Source organism: Xenopus laevis, chromosome 9_10S, assembly GCF_017654675.1.
Source record: "Xenopus laevis strain J_2021 chromosome 9_10S, Xenopus_laevis_v10.1, whole genome shotgun sequence".
In the NCBI taxonomy this organism is placed as follows: domain Eukaryota; kingdom Metazoa; phylum Chordata; class Amphibia; order Anura; family Pipidae; genus Xenopus; species Xenopus laevis.
Genome location: NC_054388.1, coordinates 54601242 through 54614053, shown reverse-complemented (window position 1 = coordinate 54614053; position 12812 = coordinate 54601242). Strand labels below are relative to the sequence as shown.

Sequence of the window (12812 nt, the reverse complement as noted above, 5' to 3'; positions counted from 1 at the left end):
CTAACTATTTCTGCAGAACACTTATTTGGGCAGTTAATGTTATTATGTGGGTAATGCTGGGTGACAGTGCACTTAACCTAGGTGCCACTGATCACATTACGCTAAGTCTGTAGGACTAGTTTCCCACCCCCCCCAGCAAGGCAAACTTCCCTCAAGGTGGGATTACTTTCTTACAGGTGGTCTCCTGGGAAGAGATGGTGCCTGCAGGACAATTGCTGCAGTCCTGTCAAATGGTTTCTTTAAAAAAAATCCCAAAAATGTTTGCCCTAATTAACTGTTTTGAGGTCAGAGGCACCAAAGGGCAGTTCAGAGACAAGGATTCCATGCCTTGATGTAGTTTCAGTGAGGATAACAGAGACAAACACAACATTATTTTCAATTGTTTTTGGAAACAAAACTGTGTTTAGTAGATATTGCAATGTTATTTGAGTCGAGTGGACTGTTTAGCATCAGAACCTTCTCTTCATGTTCCCTTCAAGCTTAAAAGGAAACTGTCATGACTTCTACATTCACTTACACTGCAGTGGATACTTATTAAATGTTTTTCACTTGTTTTTATCAGATGTATTACATGGTTTAGCTCAATGCTCCCATGGCATAACAATTTTTTCCTGCTGCAAGCAATTCAGTCAGTTGCTTCATTTTGGGGTTTACAACAGCAATTCAATACAATAAAATACAAATACAATACAATAAAACTATAAGTCATATGAAAAAAAGTACATCAATTGGTGAGTTTTTAAGGAGATGGCAGTCTCCATTAGGCTTGTTACAAGGCAAGCCACTTTCTTGCCTGCCACAGACTAAAATCTAGCATTGGCTGTCAAGGACCTTACTCCCAGCACCACAGATTTTATGTTTCTGCATTTATGTTTCACCTTCGGCAAGGTCAAAAAAACCAACAAGAAAGGGGTTAAATTCCAGAGGAAAGTAGTTGAGTGCTATAGAGAGACCTCTTTGGAAGGTACTGCTGATGTTTCCTAGCAATACATTAGAAATATCCTAAATCTTCCATATGCATTGTCATCCTTAGCCATAGCTACACATGGACACATGGGGGTCACTTGCTGGACTGCATGGTGTAACCTATGCCTTTGCTAACTGATGCTCCTTGCTGCCCAAACTGTATTTAATGCAACCATTACTTTCTGCAGAATGCAAACTGTGTCCACGCTAACTCCTACCTGTTATATTTATCTTCCCCATTCCTCTAGAATGTTGGTGTTTTTGCTCCCTGCAGGGCCGTGTCACCTACATTTTTTCCACAGCCGGCTTGAAATGTAATCCTGATGGCCCAAGGCAGAGGGAAAGTCCCACATGACATTAGCATTACTGAACATTAAAAAAATAAATAATCCTATACATATATATCTTAGCAAAGCCCTGCATTTGGGATTTGTGACAGACCAAGGGCACTCATACCTTGTACTTGTACTTGTAGCGGTAACAAAGCTGTATAAATACACAACAGGCCTCTTAGTTGCTTTTATTTTTTAATGCTGTAGTAGCATTAAGGCATCTGGTTCCATGTTACAGAATGATCACTTATGCAAAAAGCCCCAGATCACAAGCATTCTCAATATGAGATGCCATACTGTCCTATGCTTTTCTGATCTTCATTTTAGTTTTACAGCCTTGAACTTCTAAGTGCCATTCACTATGATACAGCAGAGAGTGGGTTGCACATTGGCACAATAATTAGCATTACTACCTGGCCATGTTGGCAGCTAGGGTTTGATTGTCACTAGGCACTACACGGCTGCAGTGCTCCAAGGGTTTGTGCTGGTTTATTTCCATAAAACAAGTTGTTAATTGTCCCTTTACAAATTATACCTCTTGTATAAGAATGATTGCATTGTACATGTTGCAAAGGGCAAACCTGAATGAGGAACTGTATTCGTTTTAAGGTGCAACGCGCACATTGCATTAAACTCACCAGACAGAAGTGCCCTGTAACTGAACAGAGGTGTGATTTTGCATCCCTTAGTGCTCTTACCTTTGGGAACTGATAAAAGACACCTTCGGGCAAGAATTTATGTGGATTACCAACCTTTCTTCAAAAGTTGGTCATATACAACAAAACTGGTGCTCTGGCCCAAACAGCAGACAAAAGTTGTTGATCTGAGCAGAATGCCCTGGAGTCAATTTCTAGACAGGGCCAGATTTACACAGCAGGCACCCCTAGGCCCTCTGACGTTCGCCGCCCCTCCCTTTTATTCACGCAAATTTCCATTGTCTGGACCGGAGCAATGGGGATTGACGCACAGGAAATGTAAAAAACTATTTTATCTCCTATACATCCCCAGTGTTTTTGAACCATGCTGCCCCCTAAAATCCTGCCGCTCTAGGCCTGGGCCTTTCCACAAATCTAGAAGACATGAGTGTGCGTTAGGCTAAGGCCACATGACAAAGATTCTCTGAAGGCCAAAAAATCCACTGCTCCTCTTCTCTTCTGGCTGCAGATGCAGTGGATTTCTGGGCGAAATGCATAACCTTGCTTTTCTGATGCATCTGCCTGCACCCAAGTGGAGGTAATGATTCTGAGTGCAGGCAGTGTAGCGGAAGAGGAGCAGAGGAGCAGCAGATTTTTGCACTCTGTTTCTCCACATCCATGGCCCTAGCCTTAAAGGAAAAGGAAAGGTTAAAAGTAAGCTTAATCAGAAAGGTCTATATAAATACACCAGTAAACCCGCAATGTAATGCTGCTCTGAGTCCTCTGTCAAAAGATACACAGCATTTCTTTCCTTTTATTGTGTACACATGGGCTTCTGTATCAGACTTCCTATTTTCAGCTTAAACCTCCTTGTCCCGTGCGTGAGCATGCTCAGTTTGCTCCTCTCTCCCACTCCCCCTCCCTTTTTCCCCTCTCCCTTCTCCCCTCCCTGCTGTAATCTGAGCCCAGAGCTATGAGTGAGCAGGGAGAGACCCAGGCAGGAAGTGATGTCACACCAAGCTAATATGGCAGCTGCTATCCTAAACAAACAGAGAGAGCTTCTGTTTCCTCAGGTATGGTAAAGCATTCTGCAGAATAAATATAGTGTCTTAGCTTGCACTATTGTGGTTAATCTATTGGCAATAAACTGCTTTGGTAGCTTTCCTTCTCCTTTAACCCAATGTGGTAATTGGCCAATGGATTTTTTAAGCCTGTCCAATTAATTTCTGACTGAGCACTAAATAGTAATGGCATGAAAGTACCCCAAATTCAAATTAATTGCTTGGGGTTACTGTACTGGTACATTTGGCATCTATGTTAATAAATAAGCCCCATACAGTCTGCTTCCCTTTCAATTAAAAAAAAATATAGAAAAAACAAAGGAAAAACAGAGGCAGCCATAGAATTCTAGTGACTGATTGATACAAACATGTGCCAGAAAAGTGCAGACACAGTGAAAAATATGGTACTTTAGTTAACACCTTTCGGTGCCCCTGACGTGAATTAAAGAAATTCCTTTCTAGCAATGAACCTGGCCTCAGATTTCAATCTCTCTTCAGTCACTGATTGGGTTAAAGATGTGCGGCTGCACAGGAGTGCGGTCAAGATGATATCTGCTGAACACTTCACTCCCCTTTTGGCTTACCTGTCAGAAGCAGTCATCTTCAGCGGGTGCCTCAGGGATCAGGCAATTTGTTCGCATTTTTTAGAAGAAAAGGTGACAAGCAGCTAAGACAAAGAAGGGAGGAGGGTGAGACATAAAGTAATATTTTAGATATTTTAGATAATGAGAATATGGCTTTATTGCACAGTACTGTGGTGTGTTAGAGTGTTGCCTAGGCTCATCTACTGCACTGCACTAATGCAGTCCTTTCAGTACTAAGGCTTTGGACACCAATGCTCATTTCCATATGTGTTTGTAAGGTCCGGTGTGTTATACTTTAGCCTACGACCATGGTTCTTGCACCCATGTAACAGTTGTTCAGGTAAATCCCTCTAGCCACACAAGAATTTTCACTGTTCCGCTTACAAATCTGACAGATCAGCCCATGAGAAGTAAGGACAGATACCAACAAGAGACCATACAGGGTGTACGCTGGCAGAATGAGCTCAAATGATATCTATGGTTGAGATAGTGCCTGTACAATAGCAGAGATGTGCAGAAGTACAGGTTTGGGATCTATTATCTGGACAGCCCTGGCATTAAGGGCAAGGGTCTGTCTTGTGCCCACAGAGCCGCGCTTTGCACCTTGGGCCGGATGCAGATCAAGATACAAAGCGTGCCTACACTAAAATCCCACAAGTGAATGGGTCTTGCACTTGCATCCAACTGATTACTAAATATAGTGCCACTGTCTCTGCAGACCTAATGTTTGCTGTAATCTATTATATAGATCGATTCAACACGGAAGGTAGCTAAAAATTACAAAATTTCAGCTTCAGCTCTGCAGCAAGGATGTTTTCCAAAGGCTTTTAACTAGGGATGCACCAAATCCAGGATTTAATTTGGGACTCTGCCTTTTTCAGAAGGATTTGGATTTGGCCGAATCCTTCTGCCCGGGCCGAACCGAATCCTAATTTGCATATGGAAATTAGGGGTGGGGAGGCAAATCGCGTGACTTTTTATCACAAAACAAGGAATTAAAAAATGCTTTCCCCTTCGCACCCCTAATTTGCATATGCAACCGAATTCAACCGAATCTTTCGCAAGGATTCAGGGACGAATGTTTTTTAGTTCGAATCGTTCGATTTGAAGTCGAAGTCGTAGACAGTGGATTCGGTGCATCCCTACTTTTAACTCATGCCAAATTTGAGAAAAATTCTTGGCATATATTGCACAGAGGGAGTGGGAAAAGGAACGCTGCAATTCCAATACAGGGAGAATATGAGGCAATGGCAGAGTACGTCACTAGTGCTTCAGAAATTATAGATCAGTCCTTGCCCCAGTAGAGCTTTCAGTCTAAGGATGAATTTCAGTGGTATAAGAGGTTTTTGAAACCACAATTATACTTAATTTCTCTAAAACCATGGATGACATGAAAGTTATTAAACGATCGGAATATAAAAAGTATTAACAAAAAAAGTGCTGAACAATTCAAAAAAAATACGAATATCTCTAAAACCTCTAAAAGTCTGAATGGTTAACAAAAACACACCAAAAAAAACCAGTCCAATAGTATCAGCGCAGTTCCTATTGACTTCTATGGGACCTCAACTATTTTTACTTGGTGCAGTTTTGTGGGTTATACTCTAAATACATCTAGAAGAAATATAAAAGAAGATAAAAAAAAGGAAATCTGCATGTTAGTAAATAGGCCCCGTAGTTTTGTGGTGTGCAGGCTATGAGCAACCACTGGGGCGGTTTCTGCTGAATTATACACCATACAAGGGAATACAATGCTGCCAGTCAGCTCTATGTCATGCAAACACAACTTAAACCATGGTGCTCTATATTATGATTTATTTACTTTAATCCCAAGAATTTTGCATAATAATTCCAATTCCCATTTTATTTTTTGTATAATATACTATGTTATCTATTCAAGTTAAGAGAAAACTTGTGGCGTTAATCAAGCTTTGACTGTTGGTGGGTGAATCGTCATGATCTCTTGTCAAACACTGTACTTTCTCTCTTTGTTTGTGGATCTGGCAGGGCAGTTGGCAGCCCCTTGGTGATGGACCCCAACAGCATCTGTAGGAAAACCAAGCGTCTGGCTGGCAAGCAGAATGAGCTGTGCCAGAGCGAGCCAGAAATCGTAAATGAGGTGGCCAAGGGTGCCAAACTGGGAGTACGTGAATGCCAGTACCAGTTCAGGTCCAGGCGGTGGAACTGCACCAGTCATAACAAGTACTTCGGGAAGATCCTCCAGCAAGGTAACCATGGGTATGGATCTAATGCAGGGGTCCCCAACCTTTTTTTACCCACAAGCCACACTCAAGTGTAAAATAGTGTTGGAGAGCAACATAATCATTCAAAAAGTTCCCAGGGCTTCTAAATAAGAACTGTGATTGAGTATTGGTGGCTCCTTTATGGATTTGCACCCAACATTAGGCTCTGTTTGGCAGTATCCAAATCACCTGTTTGGAGGTTACTGGGAGCAACATCCAAGGAGTTGGAGAGCAACATGTTGCTCACAAGCTACTGGTTGGGGATCACTGATCTAATATGTTGCCATCTGGCCCCCAGCTAGACCCAAAACTAGGATTAAGATTAGCAGGAGATGTGCAACAGCATGGATAGTATGGAAAGTAATAGATTGTTATCAAATTGAATTGACCATAATGTACCATCATGTAGTTTAATAGTGAATTTAAACATAATTCTACAACCTTTGTAAAGCAGGGTCTATACCATCATGCAAGTAATCAAAAGCTTCACTCATTTTAGGCAGAGCATGCAAACTTGATCACAAAGCACATTATCTTATAGAGGCCTATATTTCCAGCTGTTCCCAACAACCGGTAAATTCTTTGTTTGGAGGGCTGGAACTGAGTACTCACTTTCCCCCCACTGATTTGGTATAGTCAATGCTCCTAATTTGTGATATTGTATACTACACACGACCCACGATTAACCTGTAATATATATAATGAACTAAAACCTCTGTTGTTAAATTATTAGGATACTGAAAGTCACCATCTCTGCAACTTCTAGTGGTACGTTTCTACCTAATATTGGGGGCAAAATTACTTGCAAGGAATAGCTTATTCACTCTCTGGCACATGCTGTTTTCCTAGTGTGGAATGGTGCATTCTCTCTTTCTTGCTTTTCACAGTAAATTTAATGTTCCTATTCTGGAATGCTGCATTCACTCTCACTCTCACTCATTTGGGATGGTCCATTTGATGTTCCAAGGTTGGAATGGTCTCCCTTTTTTGGCATGGAAATTTCAGTGTCCTAACCTGGAATGGTGGGTATGGCCACTATATTGTTTTTTACTCACCCTAATAGATCTCTATCTCCAGAAGTAATTAGATCAATACTGATTTCATTTGCAGAAGCTTCTTGATCTGTAATCAAAGAAGGGAAAGAAGTGAAGTGAAAAAATCAGACACATGTAACCTGCTGTTTCAACACACACCATCCGTCATGTGATAGGTATTCAATTTGTAGAGATTAGAAACAGACCAAGAATCAGCAGTACTTAGTCTGTAATCACCCTTTAGTGATGTAGTCTCACTCACGACATGTTTCGGGAGCTAGTCCCTTTTTCAAGTGAAGACCAAAAGCAATTAACACACTTTAAATAACATTGCAACCCCACCCCTTTAATACACCAGGTGGTGCCTGTGGTAACATGGGTTAGTCCATCTCTTTGTTACATAATACATGTGATAATATCCCCATTGGTGCATAAGACCATCATGTTGAAGTGAAAAATGTCCCATAAAAACGTTCCAAAAAAACAGTCCATCCTGTTGGAATAAATACAATGAAATACTTTAGAGACTGCACAAGGTCTATCAAAAGTAAAAACATATGAGCACTGCAAATGAATGCCTGCCCAAAGACAGGGGTCACCCTCACATGTCACACACTGCTTTTATATAGGCTTACTATCTCAATAAATAATTTCTCTACACTTACTTTTGTAGTGTTCTCTTTTTATTTCTGTGACCTGCATAAAACAAGGATACATTAGCAATTTGTTACAAAAAAACATTTGTAACTAAGTTTGTCATTAAACCCTTTTGGTTTCATTGTATCTAACTGTCTTATCCATTTATTTTGAAGTAACAGCTTAACTCTATCTCCCCCTCTGGAGGGTAGTTCACCTATATCCAGGAATTTCCATCTTAGTTGTGAAATATGGTGCTTAGCTTCAAAAAAATGTTTAGCTAATAACGACTCGATAGGTTTTTTAGTGTCAAAATTTCTTATATATCCTTTATGTTCTCCTATACGGACTTTGACTGGACTGGTAGTTTGCCCACAAATGCATACCGAGCATGGACATTTGATTAGATATACTAGGGGGCAGATTTACATATGGTCGAATATCGAGGGTTAATTAACCCTCGATTTTCGACTGCCGAATGTAAACCCTTCGACTTCGAATATCGAAGTCGAAGTATTTACCACAAATAGGATTTTAAACCATCGATCAAATGATTTTTCTTCGACCAAAAAATTGTTACAAAGCCTATGGGGACCTTCCTAACATTGCACCTCGGTAGGTTTTAGGTGGCGAAGTAGGGGGTCGAACAGTGGCATAACTAGGTATTACTGGGCCCCACAGCAAATTATTTTTTAGGCCCCTACAATGTCTAGAGTTTGACCTGTTTTACCAATATTTCTTGATATTGTATATGGTTTAGGGCCTTATGGGGCCCCTATACGTGCTGGGCCCCCTGCAGCTGCAGGGTCTGCTTCCTCTGTAGTTACGCCCCTGGGGTCGAAGGTTTTTTAAAGAGACAGTACTTCGATTATCAAATGGTCGAATATTCGAACGATTTTTAGTTCGAATCGTTCGATTCAAAGTCATAGTCGAAGTTCGAAGTAGTCAATTCAATGGTCGAAGTAGCAAAAAAATTAATTTGAAATTAGAAGTTTTTTTTCTTCTATTCCTTCACTCGAACTAAGTAAATGGGCCCCTACATGTGTACTTTCACAGGTTGCATACATTCTTACCGGTATATTAAAACCTTTAAAGGGGTGCGCCATTTGATCTCCTTTTATAATAGAATTACACAGCCCACAGTTTAAACAGGGGAAAGTTCCCACTTTAGGTTTACTAAAACATTTTTTAGCTTTATTTCTAGCCCTGAGGTCAGAACTGCATAAATTATCTTTAAGTGACCTTCCACTTTAAAAGGAAAGAGGTTTATTTTTAAACAGATGTCCATACATTGCAAGGCCAGTACTTTTTGATTACACTTTCAATTTTATTACTCCTATGGTCAAAAGTGGATGCAAATGGTATGCGTTTTGTTCGCTTTGATCAGCAATAATGAATCCCTTGAAACCTGTTCCACTTGGTCTGTGGTCAATTGCATCACCCTTTTCTCATACCCTTTTTGTGTGAACCTTTCAGTTAGGTCAGTAGCTGCTTCTTTATATCCTTTATTATCTCTAGTTAGTCTCCTAGCCCTAAGAAACTGACCCTTTGGAATGCCCTTTTTAACTTTTGAATGGTGAAAGCTGTCTGCTCTTAATAGATTATTTCGGTCCATGGGTTTACGATACATATTGGTTCCTAATTTCCTTTTGTTATTAGTTATAGTAATGTCCAGGAAATTGATAGAGTCGCCTGCGTATTCCTATGTGAACTTGATGCTCTTATGGCTGTAATTGGCTTTCTCTATCATTTCCTGGAACATTTCTTTTGACCCAGACCACAATATGAGGATATCATCCACAAAACGGAAATATGCTTTTATGTTTTGGCAATACATTTTGTTGTCAAAAAAAACCCTCTTTTTCCAGTCTATGTACCACTATATTGGCAAAGGAGGGCGCGACCGCTGCTCCCATCGAAGTTCCCTGCCTCTGCCAATAATATTGGTCACCAAACCGGAATTAATTTTTGCTCATAACCAGCTGTAAACAATTCAATAAGAAATACACCGTGGTGTTTGGTAATGTAGTGTCTAACAATGACTCTTCTATATACCGTATTCCCTCCTCTTGGGGTATAGAGGTATATAGACTTTGTATGTCAATAGATGCAAGCACAACATTTTCCAGATTCTCCAATTTTGACAATTTCACAAGGAGATGTATCTTTTAGACAAGTGTTGATATTTGATACAATTGGTTGCAAGTATTTATCGACATACTGGGCTAGTGGTTCCAATACAAAGCCTATACTGGTCACAATTGGTCTACCAGGGTTTTTTTTTTTTTTAGCCTTTTATGGATTTTTGGCAAAGTTACAGGGTGATCTGTCAGCAAAAACTCTTTTACTTCTTTAGTAATTACTCCATTTATTTCTGCATCTAGAACTGTTTGATCGACAAGTTTCTTCACCTCCCACACTGGATCGTGGTTAATCATTTCGGAATGATCTGTTACCTGTAACTGATTCATAGCTTCTGTTATATATGCATCCTTATCCATAATGCTCGTCGCGATTAAACTTCCTGCTCTTCCGATCCACTATCTCCGCTTCCAATTTGACCAGCACCTCTGCATGCTCTTTCAGGGTCGCCTCAAGTTCCAGTTCAGATCTCTCCTGCTGATATTCTTACTTTGCAGCGGCAATGCACAATCTCACTTTGGTTAATTCCTCTGTCAGACCCTCTATTGTTAGCACCATCAGGTCTAGTGAGTATTGATTGCTTATTTCGAACCATCTCGTCGCAAAGGATGTATTAATAGCACATAGATTCAGTTTAATTGTTGATCTCAATCCCCATGGTATGTGTCTCACCCCCTGTCAAAATTTCTTATATACCCTTTATGTTCTCCTATACGGACTTTGACTGGCCTGGTAGTTTGCCCCACATATGCATACCCACACGGGCATTTGATTAGATATTGTGACTACAAAATGTATTGCCAAAACATAAAAGCATATTTCCGTTTTGTGGATGATATCCTCATATTGTGGTCTGGATCAAAAGAAATGTTCCAGGAAATGATAGAGAAAGCCAATAACAGCCATAAGAGCATCAAGTTCACATAGGAATACGCAGGCGACAATCAATTTCCTAGACATTACTATAACTAATAACAAAGGTTATATTAGGAACCAATATGTATCATAAACCCATGGACAGAAATAATCTATTAAGAGCAGACAGCTTTCACCATCCAAAAGATAAAAAGAGTATTCCAAAGCATCAGTTTCTTAGGGCTAGGAGACTAACTAGCGATAATAAAGGATATAAAGAAGCAGCTACTGACCTAACTGAAAGGATCACACAAAAAGGGTATGAGAAAAGGGTGATGCAACCGACCACAGCCCAAGTGGAACAGGTTTCAAGGGATTCATTATTGCAGATCAAAGAGAACAAAAAACCAACAAACGCATACCATTTGTATCCACTTTTCACCATAGGAGTAATAAAATTGTGAAATGACACAATGTATGGACATCTGTTTTAAAATAAACCTCTTTTCTTATAAAAGAGGAAGGTCACTTAAAGATAATTTATGCAGTTCTGACCTCAGGTTTAGGAATAAGGCTAAAAAATGTTTTAGTAAACCTAAAATGGAAATTTTCCCCTGATTAAACTGTGGGCTGTGTAATTCTATTATAAAAGGAGATCGAGTGGCGCACCCCTTTAAAGGTTTTAATATACCGGTAACGTTACGTATGTAACCTGTGGAAGTACACATGGGGTATATCTAATCAAATGCCAATGTGGGTATGCATATGTGGGGCAAACTGCCAGTCAAAGTCCGTATAGCAGAACATAAAGGATATATAAGAAATTTTGACCCTAAAAAACCTAATGAGTCGTTATTAGCTAAAAAATTTTTGAAGCTAAGCACCATATTTCACAACTAAGATGGAGAGTCCTGAATACAGTTGAACTACCCTCCAGAGGGGGAGATAGAGTTAAGCTGTTACTTCAAAAAGAAAATAAATGGATAAGGCAGTTAGATACAATGAAACCAAAAGTGTTTAATGACAAACTTAGTTACAAATGTTTTTTGCAACAAATTGCTAATGTATCCTTGTTTTATGCAGGTCACAGAAATAAAAAGAAAACACTACAAAAATAAGAGAGATAGTAAGTCTATATAAAAGCAGTGTGCAACATGTGAGGGTGACCCCTGTCTTTGGGCAGGCATTCATTTGCAGTGCTCATATGTTTTTACTTTTGATAGACCTTGTGCAGTATCTAAAGTATTTCATTGTATTTATTCCAACAGGATGGACTTTATTTATGGATCGTTTTTATAGGACATTTTTCACTTCAACATGATGGTCTTCGTGCCAATGGGGATATTATCACATGTGTTTGGTATACATGTGATAATATATTTGGCCTTCACTTGAAAAAGGGATTAGCTCCCGAAACATGTAGTGAGTGAGACTACACCAATAAAGGGTGATTGCAGACTAAGTACTGCTGATTCCTGGTCTGCTTCTTGATCCGCAGTCAGCGCCGGATTCGCTGGACGGGCGCCCCTAGGCCGTGCGCTCCGCGCGGTCCTAGCAGCCCGCACTACCACACGCTGGCGCAAAATCGCCAGCGTGCTAGCGCTGGAGCACTGGGGAGCACAGGCTCCCCACAGAGTGGCTGGGCGGCATGCCGCCCCCAAAAATGTGCCGCCCTAGGCCCAGGCCTATGTTGCCTCGCCACAAATCCGGGCCTGTCCGCAGTAAAGCTACTTCTTGTTTTTGATGTTGATTGGTTGAAGGTTATTTTTATCCATTGGTAGCACCATAGTTTTCTTAAACCCCTGCAGGCAGGCATGTCATTATTGCTACATTTTACATAAATCCTCAGCTTCACTGCTTAAACTTGTTCCCCTGGTGTTGAAATGAAGTAATTAGGAATGCTCTGAGACAATGGGTAAGTTTCATGAAAAAAATTCTGCTCCATGATTTACTATGACCCCTCAACTTTTGTCATATCATAGCTAAGAGATATTCTGTAGCAATGTTCAGCTTAAGTCAAACTACAACTCCCACTAGCCTGTTGTTTTTCAGTGGGTGATGGGATCTGTATTTCATCTACAGCTGGAAAGAAACAAGTTGGACACAGATACATTGTTTGCTTGTGGCCTCTCTCTCTCTAAACTTGCCTACGTGAATGAGATCTGCTCGTTTTACATACCCGTTATTCTGTCTAACATTTATGCGCTAAACCACTTATTTAAGATTTATGGCTGTCCCAGTTGAAAGTTCAGCTCAGCTTTTGAACTTTATGGAAGGAAAGAATTTTTAGGAAGGCACAATCCACTCTAAATGGGAATACATAT

The 12812-nt window shown here is 40.2% G+C and overlaps 1 protein-coding gene across 1 annotated transcript in view; it reads left to right on the top strand.

Moving 5' to 3' along the window:
* Positions 1-12812, top strand: part of wnt6.S (Wnt family member 6 S homeolog) — a 54420-nt gene that overhangs the window by 28397 nt on the left and 13211 nt on the right. The window contains exon 2 of the mRNA NM_001172230.2: positions 5586-5806. Coding sequence (NP_001165701.1) covers positions 5586-5806 — 221 coding nt within the window. The remainder of the gene's footprint in view (positions 1-5585; positions 5807-12812) is intronic.